The sequence below is a fragment of the Hippopotamus amphibius genome, chromosome 7, assembly GCF_030028045.1.
Source record: "Hippopotamus amphibius kiboko isolate mHipAmp2 chromosome 7, mHipAmp2.hap2, whole genome shotgun sequence".
Lineage (NCBI taxonomy): Eukaryota > Metazoa > Chordata > Mammalia > Artiodactyla > Hippopotamidae > Hippopotamus > Hippopotamus amphibius.
The window spans coordinates 6,013,663-6,037,650 of NC_080192.1; the positions used below are offsets into that span (position 1 = coordinate 6,013,663).

Consider the following 23,988-nt stretch of genomic DNA (forward strand, 5'->3'; position numbering starts at 1 on the left):
GAAGTGAGAGGGTCAGGAGACTGTGTTTGGCAGGAGTTTGAACTTGGCTGTGAAAGTGACAGGGCCCCTAACAGCCCCGGGGGTGGGGATGTGATCACGTTTGGGGAAGATCACACCCACCATGGGGGGGACAGGGAGATGACGCCGTTTGCTGGGAGGTGGCGCTGGGGGCCGTGGGGGTCTGGAACTCACAAGGGGGCAGTGTGGGCGGACAGGAGGGTGGCCGAGGGGACGGTGAGAGGCAGCGCAGGCAGGCCCCTCTGCAGCGGGGCCCCGCACCTGCATCGCACAGGAGTGGACTAGTTCAGTGGCAGTTGGCTCTGGACCACGTGGAGCCTGGTGTTTTTTAGAGTCAGGAACCTGGAGGGGAGCCTGGGGGCCCAGACGGGGACCAGCCAATCGCTACTTTTCATGAGGCTGAAACCCGGGTCCCGCTCAGCCTCTGGCTTGGCGTCCTCTCGACAGGTGCCCGGGGCAGCTCGTGCACAGTGCGGGAGGCCGTGCTTTCTCACCCGCTCGGCCTGGGACCCGAGCCGGTGGCCGGGGTGGCGGGTGTGAGGACAGGCTTGGGAACCGGGCTGGGTCGGGGGGCAGGGGCTCACGCGTTTATGATCTCCCTGCCGGGGCCGTGGGGACACCGGCACTCTGCTGTCAGGACTGTACATCAGCTGCCACGTGGCCAGGCCGGGGAAGGGGGCCGGGCTCCCCCGTGGCACGTGGAGGAGAGCATTCTTGCAGCCACACTCAGACCCGGAAGCAGAGCCCAGGCCCCGCGCCCTCAGCCCCTCGGGTCAGCCACAGCCGGAAGCCTTGCCCTTGGGCCCCGAGCCCACTGCCCAAAGCCCGCACCACCTCAGACCTGCCTGGGGGCTCCTCAGCACAGGTCCCTGGGCAGTTTTCGGGCGCCGGTCCCTGGGTTGGGGCAGGGCAGAGGGCCGGTGGTCCTCACAGGAGGCGGCTGCCCTTCCCCCGATCCCAGCCCTCGTCCTGGGCCCTCCCCCCATGCTCCTCCAGGCTGCTCCTTGACCCTCCTCTGGACCTTGTCTCCTGTCCGGCTGCTCCCATCCCCGGCCCAACCCATCTCCGCCGACAGGCGTCCTCACGCGGCCCGTCCCCACCCTCCGAAGCTCACGGCGCTTTGACACCCTGATCTCTGTGAAGAACTCCGGGGGAGCCCTGTCACCCCCACTGCAGGAGGGGACCCCAGCTGGGCCACAGCGTGTGGCGGCGCTCAGGATAGGAGGCCAGATTCCTGATGCCAGAGCTAGTTTTTCTTCGCCTGCTTTACCCCATCTCCAGACCCACATGCCTGGGGACAGAGGTTTTCAGTCCCTCTCGAGCCACCCCAGCCAGACGTCGGCTTAGGGGCCTGTCGGCGTGCCTGGCTGGCCAGCTCCCACGGCTTCCCGGGACGGGATTCCCACGTCACGGGGTCTGGGCCAGGCCTTGACCTGAGGGGCCCCAGCGTGGCTCCTATAGGCCAGGGACGTCCCCTGCCCTGTTCCAGGGCTTTCTGTCATCAACTGTGGTTGCTGGGTTCCCCGTGGGTATGTGTGGCTGGAAACTTTCTGTTTTAAATGAGGGGACACGTGGCCTTGCTGGAGAATCCCCCACCCCTAGCCTCAGGGCTGTCTCTCTGGCTGCTCCTTGGGCTGGAGCGTGGGGCAGGTTCTCCTCACTCCCCTCCACAGCCCCCCCACCCCCGGCCTGCAGACCGGGTGGGCGGGAGAATAAACAGCTCTCGCATTTAGTGGGAAGATTTATGGTGCTGCATGGAAGGCCTGTCCTGGCCCTTTGCAGTCCAGCGCGGCCCTGGAGGCGGGGACAATAAATCCAGCCCATTATTTTTTACGAGCCTTCCACCCCATAAACAACTCCTCTGGCTGATGAGCCCAGCTTCACGCCCGTCTCCTGGCCTGGCCTCTCGCCAGCCCCGGCCAGGCAGCCTGCAGGGACCCCCGTACTTGGTGGCGCTGGCGGCGGGGTCTGCCCCGCGCTGCAGGGCCTCGGCCTCCTGGTGTGGACAGTGCATGGGAAGCCGCCCTGGCTCCCTTCTTGGCTTCATGTCCTGGGGCCTCCGTTTCTTATCTAGAAAATGGGACAAACACTAGTGTTCATTACAGAAACTTTTATGAGGACCAACATGAGAGAATATGTGTGCACTCTGTCCCCTAATGGAGTGCTTGGACCTGAACTTGGTAAAGCTGTCAGCTGTCACTGGGCGTCACTGTGTGCGCAGACTGTGACGTGAGTGATTGGATCTGCCGTGTGGCTGTATGATCCCATTCTGCCGGTGAGAAAATGGAGATTGCGAAGCCCAGAGATTTGTCCATAGCGAGTAAGTAAATGGAGTCAGCCTAAGCTCCCAAAGGTGGTTGTTCATGCCCTTGATACGAGCCCCAGGGAAAGGGAAAGGTACTCAACATGTATTGAGTGCCTATTGTGTACCAAGTCCTTGGCACCCTTTAATCCTCAAAGGACCCTGGGAAGTAGCAGCTGCCACCCTGTTGTGCAGGGGGAGGGAACGGAGGTGCAGGCGGGGACGGCGGGCACCTCTGCTTCGGGGTGAGCTGGACCGGAGCCCAGGTGTTGGCGGCACGTGCCGGGCAGCGGAGGGGAGGCACTGGCTGAGGCGCTGGGGAGCTGCTCGTGTCCTCGGGGAATCTGCTGGCGCGCCCCCAGCACTCCTGTGGCTCCTTCTCCCGGGCCCCCCAGAGCTGCTGGGGGAGCACCGGCTCAGCCACCACACTGGCCCTTCCCGCACCTGGGCCCCCTCCATCTGCTCACCTGTCAGGAGGGAGAAACAGACTTGTTCCCTGGTCACAGCCAGGCCACGCCTGGGGCCTGTGTGAGCTGACTGTCCCCCCAGCTCCCTTTAGGGTCCCCGTGGAGAGAGGGACAGAGTTACCAGGTAGAATACAGGACAGCCGTTTATATTTGGATTTCACATAAATAATGAATACTTTTTTGGTATAAATATGACCGCTGCAACAATTGGGACATGCTTGTACTCGGGATATGCTTGCTGTTTCTCTGAGATCCGGACTTAACCAGGCATCCTATGTTATCACTTGCTGTGCTGGCAGCCCTGGGGAAGGAAGGGGGCATCTCTAGCCTCTGGAGCCTGAGCAGAGTGAAAACTCAGGAGGCAAGAACGTCTCACAGGCCTGTGGTCCCCGCCACCTGGGCCTCGGAGAGGCTTGGGTGTGCTCGTGGTGACGCCTAGTGATCAGCCTGGGAACTTCAGGGGTGGGTAGAGGAAGGACCCTTAGTGTTGGGGGGAATGGAGGGGCAGGGGCTCAGGGTGAGGAGGGCTCGGAAGGGACAGGCGCTGCAGAGTTGGATAAAGGGAAGGGGGTGGGCAGGGCAGCCTTTGCCGAGCGCCACCTGCGTCGGGGGGCGGGCGGGGGGGGAGTCAGGGACCCTGAGCTGGAGCCACGGCCTCTTCAGTGCCCTTTAGTGATCTTCCTCCTCCACTTCACGGGGGAGGAAACCAAGCGAACTCCAGGCCACGCACCTTAGAGAGGGCCAGAATAGGCATGGGAAGTAGAGCCTCTAAAAACCAGGCCACCCCACCTCAGCGATGCCAACCTTCCCGTGGCACCTGCAGCTCTGCAGACGTTTGTCCCTGTGTGTCTGCACGCGTTGCCTCGTGGTCCTCACAGCCAGCTGACGAGCTCCCTCCTGCTTCACAGAGGCTCCTTTCCAGGGGCTCCCGGTGCCAGGACAGGTCAAGGCACCGGAGGTGCGGGGCGGACGGGAGGCTGGGCTCCATCCCTGCTTTCCGAGAAGGCCAGCCCCACCCCTGAGCTCTCAGCTGGCACGCCAGGAGCCAGCCGCAGTCTCAGCTCACCATCCGTCCACCTGTCTGTGTACACAGAGCCTGCCCACTCAGTAAGCAGCTGTGGCAAAGGACCTGGTCTTAGCTGAAAATGCCGCTGTGATGTGTGAGCACCCTGGCTGGCTCTGCTGGCAGCCTCAGCACAGGGCTTGCACATGCTGGGTGCTCAGCCCAGAGTGAGGGAGGGAGCCAGTGAGCCTAAAGGCTGCTCGACAGCCCCCCGAGCCAGGGAGCCACCTCCTGATGTGATGGAAGGAACGCTGAATGTGGGCTTCCCTAGTGGTCCAGTGGCGAAGACTCTGAGCTCCCCATGCAGGGGGCCCGGATTCGATCCCTGGTCAGGGAACTAGATCCCTCATGCCGCAACTAAGTGTCCACATGCTGCAACGAAGACCCAGCGCAGCCAAAAGAAAAAAAAAGGGAGTCAGAGGTTATGTGTGTGGACGCCATGCTGACTGCTGCGCATCCTGTCTGGTGGGCTTCAGCCTCCTCAGTGGAAAAGGAGAGGCTTCATCTATTTGCTCTTTAAGGTCCCTTCCAATTCTTGCTTTGCAGAAAACCAGTCCATCCTGGCTGTTTGCTTGTATGTAAGCTCAAAGCAGGACAGCTGGCTTGCAAGTCCGGGCCCTTGTCCATGAGTGAGCAGGTGCTTAGGGGCCAGCCCTGCTATGGCTGTTAGTTGCACACCTATGACAGGCTTGACTATGGTCCAGCCACTGGGAGAGCAGAGCAGGGTGAAAGTCGCAGACGAGAAGCAGGCTGGTCCTGTGGAAGGAAGGGCGTGGTGTCCAGGACACCCTACCTAAATATCTGTGGAAGGAGAGCACATAGGCAGGTGAGCAAGTAAACACGGAGGGTGTTAAGGGTCACGTCACCCAGGGCTGGACCGCTGAGGCTGCAGCAGCTGGGCAGCAAGCACTGAGGGAAGGCGGGTGCGTGCTTGGAAGTCCCCTGGGGCCCTGGCAGGGGGCATCCAGCCGAAGGCAGGGGTGGAGGTTGTGGGAGGGCCCAAGGGTCTCTGTGCCTGGGAGTGGGCAGTGGGGACCAGGGAGGCAAGGATGAGGCTGATGAAAGCAGCGAGACACTGGAGGAAAAGCAGCACAGAGGGCCCTCGAGGGCCACCGAGGCAGCCGAGTGGGCACAGGGCTGGTGGGGTATGAAGTGAGCATTTGGCCAGGGGTCCAGAACCCCTGTGGGGCTGCTGTTGGAATGGTCACAGTGCGGGGGGCGGGGGGGGGGCTCCCTGCTCCACCAGACAAGGTGGGAGACCCCTCTCTGGGTTTCAGCACTGTCACTTGTCAGGCGGGCCTGCTGTTGGTACCTGGCACTCAGAATCGAGGAGATGGTCAATTACGGACATTTGCAAAGAGCCTGGCATGAGGCCTGGCACTGAGGTGCTCTGGGTAAGTGGAAGCCCAGTCTTACTCCTATTTCCCAGGTGGGGCCACCCCTAGGGATACAGCCTGGAGTGGGCTGGGCTCCGGGTCAGCTAGGGGTCTAGTCTGGGGCAGCCAGCTGCTGGCACCCCGGCCAGGCCTGGAATTGCTCAGAAGGATGTAATTTCAGAGGCACAGGGTGCGAGACAGAGCCCTGCGTTCTGCTAAGCCCAGGCCTCATAATGAGAGGCTCTCGGAGCACCATCCAGGCACAGGTGCTGTTGGGGTATAATTAGGAGATCAAGGTAGAGCCGGGCCGGCAGGCTGCACAGGCTCGGGGCCAGTGCTGCAGTGCCGGCAGCCGCCAGGCCTGGGCCTGCAGACAGACGCGTCCTGTTTCCCGAGTACTGGCCGCTGTTCTGATGCAGAGTCCAAAGCCCAGAGTGGCTGAGTCCAGGCCCCTTACCAGTGCGGCTGGGTTCAGCAAACATTTCTCAGGCCTGAAATGGGCACTGTGCAGTGGCCAGGGTGGGCGGCAAAAAGGTAACTCAGGCTTGGGCCCTCCTCTCAAGGACTCCCCCAGTCTGGTAGGGGAGACCCAGCAAACCCAGAAGTTTACAGTTAGTGTTGAGGGTGTTATGGGAGAGGGGTGTCCAGGGGACTGTGGAGGCCCAGGCTGGGCCCCTAATCCAGCCTAGGGACCTGAGAGGAGGGTGGAAACAGAGAGGGCTTCCTAGAAGAGGTGACACCCAAGCAGAATCTCAAATTGCTGGCCCACGGCCAAGTGTCCCTGTCCCCTAGAGCCATGGCAGACGGGGGTCGGGAGGACCCAGAGCGCCCACCATGCTGAGAACTTTCAGCCTAACCCTGGGCCCTGGCTGGGGTGCGGGCAGTGAAGGGTCTTCAGCAATGGGAAGATACAGTCAGGCTTACGCTTTAGAAGGTTCCTTCTGCAGCTGAAGGGCAGGTCTTCAAGTCAGAACAGGGTCCAAGTTTCAGCTCTACCACATCCTACCCAAGTGACCAAGGGCAAATTGCTCAACCTCTCTGAATGGCTCTGTAAAATGATGACAAAGCTGCTTGCGTCGCAAGGTGATACTGTAAGGGCCTGTGTTCTCATGTCTGCCTCTGTGCCGAGCCTGGGGCTGGGCCCTCCAGGTCAAGAGGGAACAGGGTGTGCTCCCAACCCGCAGCTGGCTCAGGCCGGGGGTCTGAGGACAGTGGTGATGTCACTCCTTGACTCGATGGAGGCTTGGGGTAAAACATCAGGCGTCTTAGAGAACCTGGCACTGGAGATGGGCTTGGAGAGACAGAACGTGGAAAAGTGGGCGTAGCCTGGGAGGGCAGGGGCTGGGTGCATGCTCCAGATCACCCTGGGGAAAGGTGAGGAAGAGAAGGGGCAGCTCGGGTTTCCCTGCCCCTCCCCTGGCCTTGAATGCTCCTTGCCTCCTGGAAGCCCACCAGGAGCACAGGTTCTGAAGTGAAACATGGAATGCCTGTCCCATCCGTGTCCCTTGGGCAAGTTGCCAAGCCTTTCTTCGTCCTCCTTTCCTCACTTGCAAAGTGGGGATAATGGCATCTACTTTGAAAAATGGTCCTGAGACTTCCAGGTGATTATTCATGCACAGCGCTTAGTGTGCAATAGGTGCTCAATAACAGAAGCTGAGGTCACCATCCACCCGCAGTGAGTTTCTGGTCGGCCTGCTTTGCAGCCCAGAGCTGCCTCCTTTCTGTCGTGCTTCAGGGCTGCCCCTAGATCCAGCCCCCTCACGTCATCATATCTCAGTTATTAACCTCTTGGTGCCTCAGTGTTCTCATCCATTAAGTGGGGCCAATACCAGACAGAAGCACCCCTCTGGGATGGTGGGGAGAATTCGTGAGATAGCATGTGCAAAGCAAGTGGCGCAGCCCGGCACACAGGCAGCTCTGGGCGGACGTGCACAGCTGTTGTCCCCGTCACCTCTCCCACGGTCCCATCCTTGCTGCTGCCCCTGCGCCTTTCTCCCCGCGGCAGGTCCTTTCTGGTGTTCCCTTCAGCCCCCATTTGAAGCATGTGGGAGCCCTTGTTTGTCTTCTCCTGCCTGGCTTGGCCAGCTTACTGAGTCTGGGTTGGGGAAGGCAGCGGCCTCTTCCTGCCACCCCCGCCCCCACCCCAGGCTCCAGCCTCTTCCTGGGCTGCGTAATTTTCTACGGATGAGGTGGAAGGGGAGGAAAATCCCTTCCTCCCGAGTTGGCGGAGGGCGGAGCAAGGTAATTGTTCTTTTCTCCCTGCTCTGCCGTTCCCAGCTTGCCTTCCCTTCCTGCGTGTTTAAGGGACAGGGATGCGGAAAATGATGTTATTGATGAAGTCTCCATAGCAACGACCCCTGAGAGGCACACATTCCAGCTTAGTTATTCTGGGCCGGGGGCTACGAGAAAGGCTGGCTCCTAAGTACAAACAGATGCCCCCGCCACTGCCCTGCTTTAGATGCATCCGTGAACTTTGCTTTACAGAAGACGCGATGTACACACTGGTCGGGGCAGGCAGAGTCTGCTATCATTTACCCCTGTGCACAGTTTTGTAGAGCATCCACAAAAGGTAGAAGGCCGTTGGGAAAATAGGCCCTGGTGGGAAAGGGCTGTGGGGGCCTGTCACAGGGCCTAGAGAAGGCAAGAACCTGGGGAGGGGCCGTCAGAAGGAAGCTCGAGGCACTTGGGAGAGGAAGGTGCGGCCCGGAGTTCTCGTGCACGGTGTGGCCCTGGCAGGTCTTTCCCCCACCCGGATCCAGCCTCTCACAGGGTTGTTTGTAAAATGGGCATGGCCATACCCACTTCTCAGGCTTACAGGGAGGGTTAAATGAAAGTACTATATAGTCAGAGCCCGAGTCCTACATCATGTCTTCTGGAAAAGTGAGAGAAAGAGGCTCTGTAATGTGTCCCAGATCCAGCCTTTGCCCCTGTCCCTACAGGTGCTGCCGTCCCTCCAGGCTCCTTCCTCCCTTTGGAGGTGATAACAGTAGCCTCCCACCTGCTTCTGGCCTACACTCTTGCCCCATTGCAGCATCCAGAGATCTTTCCAACACAAATTGCATCGCTGCCCAGTTTACAACCTTTCTATGGCTCCCCCTGCCCAAGATAAAGTCCCTCAAGTCCTCACCTGCACTTAGCCAGCCTCCCTGGTGCAGAGAAGGGGCCTGCACATGGAGTAAGCATGTGGGAGGCAGGTCCTACGACGGTCCACTTTTCACAGGTGAAAACTAAGGCTCAGGGAGGTGAAGTGATTCCCCTAAGTCTCGGAGCAAGCTTCAGGGTCTGAATATGGGTCTGGCCATGTGGCAGCAAAGCTGCCGTGTCCTCATTGCTCCCCGCCCTGTCCTGGGCACGAAGGAGACACTCGGTCCGAGTGTGTAGAACGTAATTGGATTTGGACGGGTTGAATCGAATTAGATTCGACCTGGCCGGCAGCCTGGCCTGACTGGCACCAGGCCTCTGAACACCAGGATTTCTGGGAACAGCTCTGAAATTCTATCTCACTTGCCCTCCAGGAGGGGAGATGAACAGGGCTTCGTGCTGGACGCGGCACCACGTGGTATCAAGACGGGGAGCGAGGCCGAGGGAGCGGCTGCACCTGGCCCCAAGGCAGCTCTCTTGTGGTCCGGCTCCCAAGAGCAGGTGTGGTACAAAGCGGGGGGCCACAGGAGGACAGCGTCTGAGCCAGGGCCCTTCAGTGCCGCAGGCTCACAGAAGCCTGCTCTGTGCCCAGTCCTGGGCTCGGCCCTTGCTCTGAGGAGCCTGTGGAGACAGTGTGGCAGCCCGAGCTGGCAGGAATGGGCCGGGTGGCCTCCGGGGAGCTGGGCTGGGGCCACGGTGGGGTGGGCGCCCTGAAGTCCCTTCCAGGGTGGAGCCCAGGACCGTTCTCCTGGAGCAGAGTGCTTGGTAACACACACCTTGTGTGCCCCCGGGGTTCCCCTTTCACCCCCGTGGCCCCAGCAGTAGCCCTCCCAGCACTACACCTGTTAGCTCACAGCCCGCAGGACGGCCTTCCTGGGGGGGCCGTCCGCCCCACCCCTGGGGCTCCGCGGCACAGAGAAAGCCATGCCAGGCTCTAGGTGCTGGAGCCAGTGCCCTGCTCCCTGTCCCGACCTGCACCGCCTCCGTCCCTCAGCCCCCGTGACCTCATCTTTAAGGTGAAGACCTGCAGTGGGCCGCCCTGGGGTCTCTAAGCCTGTAACCCAGAGCCTCCCAGAGGAGCTGGGGCAGAGCTCCCCAGGATACTGTGTCACGTGAGGGGGAAGGGGGATCCCACACGTGCCTGCAGGACTTCTCAGAGCCTTTAACATGTGTTGCAAATTCCCTACATCAGGCATCCTGAGGTGCTGTGTTTCACAGAACCCACCGCAGCAAATGCCGCAACAGTGCTTTCCAGATTCTCTGTGCCTCTCGCCTGCCCCTAGATAATAAGCAGTGGGTTTCATCTGTTCTCTCTCCTCTCCCTCCCTTCCATCTCTTTCTCACCCTCGTCCTTCTTTGCTTTCTTTCAGTTACTGTTTGCTGATCCCTAACTGGGCCAGGCCCTGTGCTGGGTACTCAGGATACAGGAAAGAATAAAGGTCAGGTCTCCCCTCAAATCGCCCAGAGTTGGCAAGAGGGAGCAGCTCAGCACCTCCTCGCATTTAACCTGCGGCGGAGAGCAGCAGGGGCCGGCAGAAACGCTCAGGGACGGCCCTGCTTCCTTAGGAACCGGCTCCGTGCCACACGCGTTCCATAGTCTTCTCATCTGAGCTGCACAGCCTCCCTCGGAGGTAAAGATTCTGGCAACCCATTTCTAAGCTAAGAGAAGGGAAGAAGGCATCTGACTAGAGGCTCAGGTACAGGCAGGCGGGTCCTGACCCCGGGGCCTCCTGCACAAGGCTCGGTCTTCCTCAGGGCGTCCTGCTGGCCTGGGTGCTGGCCTCTCCCTCTGGTGCCTTTACATTCGCTCCCCATAAAGATCTCCTGAGCACCTGCCGTGTGCAGCCAGGGTCCTGGGCACAGGACACAGCAGGGACAAGACATGGCCTTGCAGTGCTCGCTGGCTGGTGGGCGGGATGGCTGCGGGTAGACATGCATGGGAGGAAATGCAGAGCCAGCCCTGCCTCCCGCCCCTCAGCGTTGTGCCAGCTGGAAGGAAGAGACAAAGCCAGGACACGTGGTCTGTGGGTCAGAGCTTGAGCTGCCCCCAAAAAGCCAAGGAAGGCATCAGTTAGCCAACAAGGGCAGCTGCTCACTCAGTGCTGCCCTGAGACGTGGCTCTCATAGGCCAGCCCTTGAGCTCGCCCCTGGCTTAAGAGGCAACCAGAGTGACCTTGCTCTGCTGAGAGCCCATGACCTTTCACGGAGCAGCTGCAGAGGGCATGAACCAGGCCCGCCCAAGGCCGCTCTGCTGCCTCCAGCCCAGTGGGAAGGCCAGTGGTGGCTGCAGAGGGAGATGGGGACTCAGAGCACAAGTGAGGGAGCGGGACCCCAGGTGTCATCAAGCATGGCTGCTCGAGGGACGTCGCGCTGTTTGGAAAGGCTAGAAAGGTGACCCAGGCAGGAGGGACGAGGCTTCGTGCAAACCTGATGGTTCTGCAGGTGAACTGAGGCCCCGCCCTCACGCACAGTGGCAGTCAGTAGAAGGTCGGAGAGGAGCGAGGGGTTCTGTGCTTTGTTGAGGGGCTGCCCAGAGAGCTTCACAGAGTCTCAATTTGCCTTGAATTTTCATAGGCTCTTAGCTCTGAGGACAGTTAATGTAACAGGTACCGTTTATTAGACCAGCTCTGTGCTGGGTTCCTAGTTCTGTTCACCCCAGGTTTTCTGCCTGTATACCTGTCTCCCAAGGGTGACCCCCAGAGCAGGAGAGCCACAGATGCGGGCCCAGCAGCCTGGGTTCCAGGCCTGCCAAATGATCTGGGACAGGCACTCCTGCCTTGAGGCCTCATTTTCCGCATCTGTAAGATGGGCGGCCAGGAGCCGTCCAGCCCTGACCATCCGTGGTTCTGCCAGCCGTGAAGCCGAGCTTGTTGTGGCCCGTGGAAGCCCTGCTGCCCCAGAGGGAGAGACGTTCCCGCAGTCCCCGCGTCCACAGCAGGCTGAGGAGCTGCGTCACCCGTGCGCACGGAGGAAGGCACGCCCTGGCCCCGGCTAGGGGGGTGTAGCCTTCTCTGGAGTGCTTGCTAGGCTCACCCTTACATGTGGCGGCGATCCTCTCATGACCACCGTCTCGGGGAGCAGCTGCCTCCGGAAGCACGCGGGCTGAGCAGACTCCGGCCGCACGTGGGCCCAGCTGTTGGCGGCGGCTGCTCCCAGCTGTGAGGCCCAGACCTCTGCCCCAGACCCTCGTGGAGGAGGCACGAGGCTATTCCATTTCCCCTCCCTTCACTGTGGGGACTCGGAGCGTCCCCTCCCAGGCAAGAGCTGCACTGGGCGGTGAGGTCACTGAGGAGGCTCAGAGCTCAGCCTGTCGCCGGGAGAGCAGCGAGGGCAGCCTGGGCGTCCGTAAGGCCCTTGGCGGGGCTGAGGGCCGAGGAAGGCTTCCCAGAGGAGGGGTGGGTAGCATCGGCCTTACAGAGCGAAAGCCCTCTGGAGGGTCAGCTGCAGCTGACCAGCCCCCGGCGCCCCCAGTCTATAGCAGTCCCAGCCCACAGAGACGCCCCCTACAGTCTAGTGGAGGCAAGAGTGACAAATGCCTGGAGCACCAGGGGGCAGGGCTCCAGGCCCGGCTGCACCCCCAGGGGTTCAACCAGTATGGCCAAGAATCATACCCACCCCCTGCTTCTCCTCTGCAAGGACTGCTCTTTTCAGCCAACTCTCCCCTTGTTTTGAAAAATATAGTTTTTAACAAAAGATGCACTGATGTTAACATGTAATAAATTTTAAATGTCTATTTTTAAATTAATAAATATAAATTTCCCCATTTAATCTCTAGTAAATACTTATAGCCATAACACGTAAACACATAAACACAAGCTCTTTGGGTTCCAGTTTGACAATTTGATTTGCATGAGTGAGAAGATCAAGGTGGAGGAATAATAAGAGTCATAAAAATAGCTGAAACCAGAGGTCCACGTGCTGAGCAGAAGGCGTGCTTCATTCATTTTGATTTTTTTTGTTTTATTCAACTTCAAACTTTTTTCAGTCTTTATTGTAGCTGCCAGGCTGTTTGTGTTTTAAAGCATCTGTCAGTTCTCAGCTGCCCCATGCCCATGTTTAAGGTGGACGAGGTCAAGACTGAGCCCGTCCTCACCTTGAACGGGGGCCAGTGAGTCACCTGGGGAAGGAGGTCTCGGCGGGGGGGGGCAGACAGCAGCTGTTCCTCTCGTCTGCGTTTAGCCTCTCGATGGACTTGTGACCTAACCTCTCACTTGACCCCTGACCTCATAAATTCCGGAAACTCCTCACAAATCACCAGGAAGATAAACATCAACTGGGGTCAGCTGAAGGGGGTTGCAAACCCCTCCGGGCAGACAGGGAGGGGAGATCGAGTCCTCTGGGGTGGAGGGGACACCCCGGAAACTATGGGTGGCTCAGGAGAGGGGCTAAGCGGCCCACCCCAGGGAACCCTTGTTCTCCCTGATCACACCAGGGCCCTCAGAGTGCATTTTGGTGAAATTGTCGGCACGCACGGACTGGGCTGCGTGTGGAGGCCAGGCCTGGTCCACAGTCCCTCCCCTCGGAGCCCGTGGACAGCCCAGTTCTGCACTTGGGGAGGCCTCTGGGAGGGGAGCAGACGGGTTTATAGCTCGCAGCCCCGGTTCCGGTCCTCGTGGCGCCTCTCGGGGGAGACGGGGAGCCTGGGAGGGGAGGAGACAGGGAACTGGCTGGCCTGGGGAGGGACGGGGCTTCTGAGTCAGCCGGAGGATGAGCCGGAAGGGCCTGCCAGGCAGGGCCAGTGTGGATGAGGCTCCAGATACAAGCTAGAGCGCGGAGGGGCCGGAGCAGGCAGCGGGGTGGCCCAGCCCTGGCCCCCTGTGGCAGTCTCCCATTCCTGAAGTTTCCCAACCAGCAGGGGAGTCCATTGCTCACAGCCCTTTTAAGTTGAGGCCTCGGAGGAAAAGGTGTCTGAGGTTTGCAAACATTTTTGCTTTAAAGAGGAGCATCTGCCAGCCAGCAGGAATCTCAGGCTGAGATTATGAACACAGTGACGTGTGTAGCCTCGACCGGGAACAAGCTCGGAGGGTGGAGGGACGCCTGCTCAGGGCGCCCAGGCCTGCAGGGCTCTGCGTCGTGGCTGGGGGTTCTGTGGGTCCTGGGGAACGCTGCAATGAGCAGATACACGTAGAGACCCCCTTTGGCGCTGGGGGATGGTTTGTGGGGGTGGTATGTAGTTTAGGACACAGCCATGGGACTGGCGAAGACGAGCCTCTGCTGCTGCGGTCCGGTGGGCCAGCACGGCGGTGTCTGACTCGTGCGGGAATGCAGTGAGGCTGCACTGAGCGGGCTGCCGACACCTCCGGGTGCAACAGCTGGAGCCCGGCCAGGGCATGTCAGCCCCCTGACCCATCAGCACCCCTCTCTCGGCCCAGCCCAAAACAGAAATCTCCACCTACCTCACAGGGACTTGTGGCGTCCCCATACAAACTGAAAAGTGCGGTGCACCACCATCGTTTTAAATGCCACCCACATCTGCTTTAGTGGGGAAACCATCTCAAGCCCTGACCTGAGAAGCATCCTGTAGCCCATACCCTGTAATCTGACCCAGGTCAGGATTGTTGCCTCTGTGGGTCCTGTGAGCTCACTTACGGCCCCTAGAGCAAGGCCTGGTGCCTCTAGAGCTGGGCACCGTGTCCTTGCTTTCTCCCTACGGTGTCTCCACCTGGATGGCTAGGTGCACCCCCGTGTACATGCCATGCACATGCTAATGGCAGCCCAAGAACACTACGTTTGGTTGTGACATTCCGCTGGTTATCTCTTTTAAGCCTGAAATTTTCTCTCTCCCTGGTCCCCAACCCCTCTCTTGTCTGTCTCTTCCCAGAGGGTATGAACTGCATGAACAAAGACCATGGCTGTGCCCACATCTGCCGGGAGACGCCCAAAGGTGGGGTGGCCTGTGACTGCAGGCCCGGCTTTGACCTTGCCCCAAACCAGAAGGACTGCACACGTAGGTAGATGGAGGCAAATGGGTCAGACATCCCCACGCGTCTCCTGCCATTGCTTTGTGGGGGGTCTGTCCAGTCTGCTGGACGTTGCTCAAGGAGGGCGCTCAGTCCCTTGGGTGGAAAGAAGGGCAGGACCCCTAATGGGGCCTGGGGAGGCATGAGGGACGGGGATGTAAACCCCAGGCTCTTGATTTCCCTGCCCTAAGACGGCTGACACAGCCCCAGCCCTGGGCTGGCTCTTATGCAGGGCCCTGTATGACAGCCCTGCCAGTGCTCACTGTAACCCCTTCTTCCCCACTCACCCACCCTCGCCAACCGCAGAGACCCACTGGCCCTGCACCCGAGCTCTCCAGCAGGAATGGAGGGACTTTGGGTTCTCAGTGGGCCAGGGCAGCCCTTGGTAACAGAACGGTATAACGAAGGCAAGGAGCTTGGTTTTTTTGGGGGGGCAGTGGGGGATCCTAGCATAGGCTGTGCTGAGCTTGTTTCCAGGATCAAAGACCAGAACTCATAGCCTAGCTGTGCACGGCCCCCTGTAAATGATGATACCTTGGGAAATCTGGATTGAATGAGGCCTCTGGTCAAAGGGGCCATTTCAGAACCAGCTTGGAGGTCAGCCTGCAGCTCTGCCGCATAATCCAGCCTCCTGATCCAGGTGGTCATGCAGCTCCCCCGTGGGAGTGGGGGCAGCAAAGGAAGTGGGCCGTGGCTGGGCACACCCAGTCCATCCTCACGTGCTTCGGGTGCAGTGCAGCCTGCCAGCACTGCGTGGGGAGCAGCAGGGTGTGGCCTCTGCTCGCTGGGCAGCCAGGATGCCCAGATGGAAGTGATGCTTGCCGTGTGTCTGAAGAGAGCGGAGGGAGGCTGGTGTGAGGCTGCCCATCTCTAGCCAGAGAAAAACACTCCATACCAGGCCCACTTTCTGCTGCAGAAAAATGGTATGGAGGAGTCTAACGTGGTCCCAGGCTGGCCACGGAACCAAGAGACAGGGGCTGACCAGTTCCCCGAAAGAATATGGCCTTTCTTTCCATCCTTCATTCTGTGCAGAAGACAGCTGGACCTTGCCGGCCCGTCATCCTTAGTCATCATGATTCTCTCAGTTGTCCTCTGCTCTCCTCAGTCACCTTGAACTCGGGGACCCGCATCTGACATAGTCCCTGTTGCCAGGGAACGCATCCTCCGGCCCCACTCCTGATTCGTCCATTCCCCAAAGTGAAGACACTTCCTCCTGCCCAGGTTTGGTCCCAGGTGTGGACCAGCCTTCCTCTTCCTCTTGCGTCATTCCCGCAGGATCACAGTGATCAACGCGTACGCTCTCACCAAGAGCAGCACCCATCAGGGACGCCGTCGACAGGAAATGCCCAGCTCGAGCCCCGGGACTCCGGCCAGGCCCTCCTGTCCTCTACACCAGACGGATTCCTGTAGCCACAGAGAAACTTCCTGCCACCTGGCAACCTGCACAACACCCAAGGAACACCTCCAGCTTCCCAGCCCTCCCCGTCGGGTAATCTGAGCTTCCCCAGGACAAAGGCCAAGGAGCAGCATGTGTGGCGTGGGCAGGCTTGTTGACATGCTCGGCAGGAGGAGAGTACATTCCATTCCATCAGCAAGACTGGCTGATGCCCAACCTGGCCGAGCCCTGAGCTAGGTGCCGGGCAGAGAGGTGTGGGCCCCAGGAAGTGGCTGGGGCTGACTGACTGGCTGCCTAATCCTGTAACTCCATGTGGGGCAAGTGTTACAAGGGGACGGTTTGCAAAGAGAGCATCTCCCGAGGGTCCAGCCTGGTCTGAGAGATCAGGGACAAGGAGAACTCCGTGCGCAGCTAAGGCTCCCTCACCCCACGTGGACAGAAGAGCTAAGCCCTCACCCCAGACCTCAGCTGGCGAAGCAGATAGCGGCCCCACCCTCTCTGCTCGGTGACTGGGGGTTGCCAAGGTGTGTGGAGAGTCCAGTACCCATCCGGGAGCCAAAGAGTGGGTGACCGCACACCTGGCTATCCATCCTGTCAGCTTTGGTTTCTTCTGTGTGGCTAATGTGGCAGGATTCGTGTAAAGTTAGCTCTGAGACTTCCCTCTAGCCCGTGAGGCCACGTGAGGCCCAGGAAATTCTAGATCTGGAGTTGGGTTGGGCGCTGAGGCCTGGCCTCGGCAGCCACTATGAACAAGTGGGACCCCAGGGGCTCTGCCCGAACTTTCATCCCTCCAGAGCCCAGGACCCACTTTAGGGCCAGAGGTTTTCTCCATCCTTCTCTGGGTCTTCCCAGAGCTTAGGGCTCCAGTATTTATTTCCGTGTATGAGCTGTAAGTCTCCACGTGCTCACCGCTCGGCCCGTGTGGTCTGCGAGATGCACGCAGGCTGGTACAGAGGAAGCAAGAGAAAATGGCCCTCCCTCAAGTTGCCTCAGACAGGCCTGTGTCCTCCTTAGTCACTTGCAGGGTGCGGTCCATCTCCTGGAGCCCAGAGTTTGGGCAGAACTGTCTCCTCACTGGGCCACCCCTGCCCACTCTGAATGGGGCTTTTCCCAGTCCGGAAAGTCACATGATGTCCAGGGCAAGGTGGGGCCTTCCCCTCACCTGAGACCCATGCTAAGCGGCAGCCTCCTGGAACCTCGGCTTCCCTGCGGCTCTTCCTGTGCAGAGAGATGAGAGACACTGACTCCAGGCTGCCGGGCACCCTGGAGAAGAGACGCTCCCACGCAGAGGAGCCAGAGGGCTTGGTGACAAACCCCAGTTGTTTCCTGAAGCAGCTCTACATGTCCTTGAAATGTCACCCTGGAAGTTGGGTCCCTCCTTCGGATGGTCAGAAGCTCCCTGTGGAAGAGGCAGCCTGCCAGGGCCTCTGGTCGCTGAGGGCAGAGTCTGGGACACTGAGCAGAAACCATTCGCCTTGTGTCCTCCTCACCTGGCAGGCAGACCGCGTGTGTCCGGGTTGACAGGGCCAGCGTCGCTCAGGCTGGAAGCCCCAGAGCCTCCATGCTGTTCTCTGGGTGAAGGGAGTATCTGGGAAAGGCAGCTGCAGCCCTCAGTTCTGAAACGCCTGGAATCCTTCGCCTGGGAGTTGCCACCCAATGACCTCCCTCTGGCCCCAGCCCTGCTCATGGATCACCTGATAGAACATCTTTCAGGCTCTGCCAGTCTGGAATTTTCTGCCCCTCTGACCGTGGTTGGTCTGAGATTCACTTTTGCATACTTGATCATCATTAGGGTTTTCAAACAAATTCAGAGTGTGGATCAAATTCTGGACAAATGGTTGAAGTCTCCAGGAAGACACCCTGTCCTCGAGGCCCCGATGTACCATTTGCATACAGATGACGGGCACCCTCTCATCTTACAGCAGAGTAAAGCAGGGGCAGCAGGAAGCCCTCCCGTGGAGATCTCAGATCTCCTTTCGCGATATCCCTCACCCTGGAAGGAGAGAATAATGTGTTTTCTTTCCAATAAACGTGAAGTCATTTTCCCGACTTCAGATTGGCTCCTGCTGTTCAGCCCCCTTTTCAGCGACCGGGGTTTGCTGATGCTGTGAAACATTTTAAGATTCTGGGCGGAAGGGCACCAGCTCCCCCAGGCCGTAGGCATTGCGCACTGTGTAACACGTTTAAAGAAAAGGTCATTTTCAAAACTGCGTCTGAGATGACATTACTTTGCTTGTGTTCTGTCTGTTTGGACATTTCCTTGGGAGGATTAGAGTGGATAGAGATTGAGGTGGCTGCTGGGACTTGGGGAGAATAGGCATCCGTGGGGACATCCTCCCACACGCTCCCAGATGTAAACAAAGGAAAGAAAGGTCTGTGAGAGCTAAGGGAGCAAGCGCCCCACCTCACATGGGCCTGCCACCCTCCCCACCCCCTTGAAGAGTACGCCTGGCATTAACAGACATTTTCCCCATCAGGACAAGCTATTTGTCTGTTTGTGTAAGCTCTTTATCGGAGTATAATTGCTTTGTGCCAGTTTTTGCTGTAAAGAACAGGCTATGTTAAAGTGTCTCTTGCAACGTAGGAAGGATAAAATTGTCTAGCTGTCCCTTTCTTCAACTAACAGCATCTGAGTGCACCAGCTGTGTGCCGGCTCTGTTTGAAGCCCACACGAGCCAAAGTCCACTCTCTGTCCCACCCGAGCTCGCCTCTAGGGAGTGAGCGATTCCATCCAAGACCTCAGAGGGGCTGCTGTCCAGGGAAACGTGTGCCCCACCCCCCCACCCATTGTCTCAAGTCCCCCCTCTCCTCCCCCATCCCTTAAAGAAACAACCAACGGCCATCAACTAATTGCTTTTGTTGTCGTTCTGTTTATACACACATATGTACCCTTTGGGCCTAACTAGTAACCTGTAACTATGGAAACGGAGGCTGCCAACACAGCTGTGAGGACACGGACACAGGCCCCATGTGCGGCTGCCACCAGAAGTACGCCCTCCACTCAGACGGTCGGACGTGCATCGGTGAGTAGGCACCTTTGCCAAGCACTAGCACCCTGCGTCACCCTGCCCACGGGGTGCCTGTGTGGCCCGAAGGTGGCCACACCCCATTGTGTCCTGGTTTCCAAGAAGGAAGCTTAGGAGAAACAAGAAAAGGAGCCCCCCACGGTACCGATGGGGCTGGTGGGCATCCCCAAGGGGAGCTTTCTGTGCACACTTACCAGGGTCGTTCAGCCACCCAGGACCAAGCGCCTCTGCTTTGTGTCATGGAGGGTTTTCTGAGGGGCCCCATCCTTGGGGTGGGGGGTGGTCCCAGGCAGGTGGTCTGCAGGGAGGAGGAAGGTGTGCGTGCCTTTGGAGGGCAGCTTCTGTTCCCGAAGCACAGAGGTTTCCTCCCCTAATGTGGAGACACACCAGGGACGCAGCCAACCTGCATAACAGCCCCCTTCGTGGTGCAGGCTGCCCACAGCATCTAGAAAACCAAGAGGTTTTCTTAGAAAATTGCTTTAAGTCTTGGTTGTGTAGCACACCGGGGAGAGGGCTGCTGTGACGCCCAGGTCAGGGCTGGGTGTGTTTCACTGCTTGCCCCTCCTGAGCTGTGGGGCCTCTCGCCAGACCTCCTCTCTCACCTGGAGCCCCTTCTTCTCGGGGGCCCCCTCCTGTCGCCTTACCTGTTCCAGGAGTGTCGACGTCACTCACGGTCGCCTCCTTCCTCCTGGTCCTTGTCTCCAAGGAAGGCTTGACTCTTTGTGATTATCTCAAGTTACAGTCACTAGTAAGTTCTTTCTCCACTCAAAAATAACAGCCAATTTTTTTTAAACTGAGAAAAAGAGGAATTTCAAAGTCGATGCCCAGAGTTCATCCTCTCCTTTCTCTTCAACATTGGCAAACTTCAGAAACCCACCCCAAGTCAGTTATCACGTTCACTTTTTTTAAAAAGACCCCACTTCTTATTATCGACTCGGAAGATACTTCTTGAGGGATCTTCAAGGAACAGAAAAGGGTTGGCAAGCAAAGCCGGAAGCCCAGAGTTTGCTGTCGCCCTCTGTGCCCTGCGACTCTGCTCCCTCGTACTCCGGGGAGTCGGGCGCAGGGCCCGGGCCGGGCACCAGCGGTCCCGTCCCAGGCCCGGCGGCTGTCCAGGTGCTGCTGCCTGCGTGGTTCTCCCTTCCTCTGTGTGGTCTCTCCTCTCAGACAGCCGTTTTTGGTTTCATTTTATCTCATTCCTCCTGCTTTTCTGGTGATGGTCCCTGATTGCCTGTCTTGTCTGATAACTGACGTTCATTAATTATTTTCAGAGCCAAAAGCCAAACCAAACTGAACAACCAAAAAAAACAAAAAGAAAGAAAAATCAAAGCCAAACCCGGTCTCAGACCAGTGTCTCTATTGCAGCCTGATCCCATCTAGAACCTCCTCTCCCGCCTCTCTCCCTGTCTCCACTGTCCCCCGGGGGCTCTCCCGGGCCCGCCGGCCCCCTTCCTGTCTCGTCTGCTGGGGTCTCCCGCAGCCTCTGTGCCTGCAGCGGAGCCGCCTCTGCCGGCCGCGGACCAGCGCCAGCAGCTGCCGGCCAGACACACCCAGCCTCGTCTAACACATCTCGTCTTTGTCCACCCGGTTCATCCTCTCTCATTTTTTATCTTTGAGTGTCTGCTGCATGCGGAGGTCCCTGCTTGGATCTACTCTCTAACGTAACTTCCCCCACCCTCCCCTTCCCCTCCCCTCTCCTTAGAACTCCTTTTCCAGACCCAGCTCCTGGGCCCTGGGCCGCTGCTCCCTGCTGGCCCAGAGAAGCTTTCATCTGCCTTTGCTCACTGCTCCTCGGGCTTCCCCGGGGGCAAATGTCCCCACACATTTCCCACTGAGCAAAGGAGCGGGAGCCAGCTCACCTCGTGTGCTTCTCTCTGGGAAGCATCTCTCTCTGCACCCTCCTGAAACGGCCGCCCCTCTTTGCAGCCCCTTGTCAAGCACTTGACTGTCTCGCTCCAGTCCTCCATAGACAAGCAGGCAACCAGCGCTGCCCAAATCGACCCCCTTTCCTCTGTGTCTGTTCGGTTGGGTCCACTGTGGAGTGTACGTGTGCCTGTCCCTCCGTCCGTTTTGTTCTTAACTCTGCATGAGTGTTTGGTACCCTCTCACGCCCTTGAGACAGGGCGTCTGCTGTCCAGGCGCAGCCATCACCGGACCTCGCGGCCCTGTCCCCTCGTCCTGTGCCTTGTCCTCTGCCTGCCTCTGCAGCCTGAGCCGGGGTATCCGTAGCTGCCTGTGTCCTCGCGAGCTCCGCGGTGGCGCGGTCCGCCTCTCCCGTCCTCCGCACGCGCGTCCCGTCCGCTCTGACCTCAGCCTCCTCCCGTGTTTGTTTGCAGATGGGCCCTGTGTCCCATCCGTGTCCTTTTGTGGTCCTCCCTCTCCTCCCCCCCACCCCCCGGCCCTGCCGCCTCTTCGCTCTGCCCTGAGCACGCCACCTGGAGGTGTCTGGGATTAGCCCCTTGGCGAGGACGCCGCGCTGGCCCGCATGCTGTGTTGGCTTTGTGTGCGCCACGCCGAGAGGCTGACTGTCTTGGGCCGCGGGAAGTGGGCTCTCATTAACCACCGGCTCCGTGTTTGTCCCTTACTTGTGTTTTAGAAAAGGATGAGGCTGCAATTGAGCGCTCTCAGTTCAATGCCACGTCAGTAGCTGATGTGGACAAGCGGGTGAAACGGCGGCTACTCATGGGTAACACTTTTCTTCCACTTCCTTTGTTGTACTTGCACCTTTGTTCACGCGCGTGCGTGTGTGTGTGTGTGTGTGGGTGGGCGGCATGTGCCGGCGTGCGGGGCGTCTGTGTGTGTGCTTGTACGCCAGGCTGTGAGTGTTGTGCTGGCGCGTGGGGTGTGCGTGTGCGCGTGGGGGGGGCGGTATGTCTGTGCGGTGTGCCCACGTGGGTGTGGTCGTGCGTGCCATGTGCAAGTGTGGGGGGCTCCGCTCCAGGTGTGAACTCGTTTTTTCCTTTTTAAAGATTTCACCCTTCATCGAGCACGTGTATTTCTCTGTGTGTTTGTAGCAAAGAACCCAGAGCCCGTGTCTAGTGGCCTCTGCGTGTAAGGAGACCTGTGCTGTAAACCCCTCTGCCCGCAGGAACGCCCACATTTGCCGTTAGAATTCCAGGATCAGCAAAGCAACTCTGAGACGCAGAAGCAAAGGGGGTGTTCGCGTAGAACAGGGGTTCAGGTGGCACGTCCTTATCCGTCTCCTCGCCGGGGAGGGGCCACGTCCGGGGGAGAAAACCCACCTCTAGATTCAGGGCGGCAGGGTCTCAGGGGCATCCAGCCCACCCTGCTTGCGTTGTCGTTGGGGAATCTGCTACTGAGAGGGGGGAGGACCGGTCAGGGTCCTCCTGCAGCCCCTTCTGGCCCCAAGGCTCCCCCGTCTGTGAATGACCCCCGCCCAAGCCCACTGAGCTAACAGTCTCAGCCCACTTTCCCCCAGCCAACCCCACCCAGGCCCCCACTTGCCTTGGAGGTCCGTGTGATGTCCGCTACACCCTGAACTCCGCCCCAGGTTGGATGCAGACTCTAGGGAGGCTTGCCCAGAAACACCTGCAGCTGCTCGGGGGGGCCGGAGGCCTGCTGGTGTGGCTGATCCCGGGCAGAGGGAGGAAAAAGGAGAGAGTAACTGCTCTTCAACGGAGCTCGGCTGCAGAACAGCAGCGCCATCTGTCTCCTCATTCATTCGTCCCTCTGGCCCTCGGTTGCTGCCGCCGTTCTGGGGTCGCTGGCCCTTGGGTGGCACTAGCTGCTAGGCCTCTGGAGCACAGCTGTTGGGTCACCTGGGATCGTCACGACCTTCTTTGCGACGTTCCTGTTAGGTGACACCAACCTTGGGAGCTGTGAGGTCAGGCGGTGTATGTCCCACGTCTCAGAGGAGGAAGCTGAGGCTCGCTGGGGTGCCCTGGCTTGCCCAAGGTCACACATTTACCTTCCATGACTGAGCATAGCCCGGAGGTCATGGCCATGTGGGTCATCTTAAGTGTCGGGGTCACAGGACCATGGAGGTCAGAGCCTGAAGGTCCCAGAGAGGTCACTTAGCTTTGTGGTCCTTGTATGGACCTCAAAGGAGCCCAGGCATCTAGGGAGGAAAGAGGTCTAAGTGGGGCTGAGGGAAGCATGTGGCCTTGAGTGCTGGGGAGTAGGCTTGAGGTCTCCCGCGTGAGGCTTTGAGGAGCAGAGGAGGCCGTGGGCTGGCTGACAGTTCTGTGAGCCCCAGGACAGGTGTAGCCCAGGTGTAGCACCTGGGCAGGACAGGTGTACCCCTGTTTCTTGGATGAGAACACTACAGACCAGAGAGGCAGAGGACTCACCTCTGGTCACACAGGGACAAGCTCAGGCTAGAAACCCGCTCTCTGCAAGTTCTCTGTACGGGGCTGTCTCATTGCCTTGGGCCACCTGGGGTAGCCTGGGAAGAGCTGGAAATAGCGAAGGGGTGGGCTCAGAGGCTCCAGCAATCAGGCGCGTCCACTACCCTGCACAAAGGTGTGAGTCAGCGCTGTGGACTTTCTGGAGAGGGGGCTGGTGGTGGGAACCTTGGAGCTGCTGATTCTCTGAAGTCAAGGGGGCCCAGGCCCCTGGGCCTCACTTACAGGAGACGTGGGCACTGCTGCCCAAGGCCAGAGCTGGAGAGCAGGGCAGGACCAGGACCTAGGTGGACCCCCCAGGTGTCAAGCACCCTTCCCAGCAAGAGGATGATGGCAGAAGAGGGCTGAGCTGAGTTGGCATCAGGTGGGTGGTGGGTGGAGAGAAGGGCCTCCATACTTGCTTTTTCTGATTAGAGTTGACAGAGAGAGTGGCCCAAGCCAGAGCTTGGAGCAGGGGCTGGGAGGTGAGGAGGAAGCCCTGAGGACACAGGTGCCCACCCCCGGGCTTGGGAGGCAGAGCTGGGGAGCGATCGGGGGACTCGGTGCCAGGCCCAGGGAGGACCAAGGAGGTGGATGCCGGTCGGCTGCCCCTGCGTTCCCACCTCTCTGGTTGTGGAAACGACCCCCGCCCCCACCCCCTTAGAACCTGTCCTGTCCCACAGCCAGAAGAGACTCTCCCCTCGCTGGTCTCCCTGCAGCACTTACAGCAGGGGCACCAGGGCCAACAGCCAAGGCTGCACACCTGGAACTAGGTCACTGTCCTCGGGAGCTTCCAGCAAAGGCACAGGCTAAAGCATGGGGGCTCCTCCCTCAGGCGCTCATAACCCTTAGCACTGTCTCCTCCGAGAGCAGCCCGTGTGGTTCACACGTGGGAT

General features: G+C 59.3%; 1 protein-coding gene across 2 annotated transcripts in view; it reads left to right on the forward strand.

Moving 5' to 3' along the window:
* SCUBE1 (signal peptide, CUB domain and EGF like domain containing 1) overlaps window positions 1-23,988 on the forward strand; it is a 129,885-nt gene that overhangs the window by 54,662 nt on the left and 51,235 nt on the right. Inside the window, exons 5-7 of one of the 2 annotated variants that reach the window (XM_057743135.1) lie at window positions 14,189-14,314; window positions 18,630-18,746; window positions 21,346-21,435. In XM_057743135.1, coding sequence (XP_057599118.1) covers window positions 14,189-14,314; window positions 18,630-18,746; window positions 21,346-21,435 — 333 coding nt within the window. The remainder of the gene's footprint in view (window positions 1-14,188; window positions 14,315-18,629; window positions 18,747-21,345; window positions 21,436-23,988) is intronic. The other variant, XM_057743136.1, reaches the window with a different exon arrangement.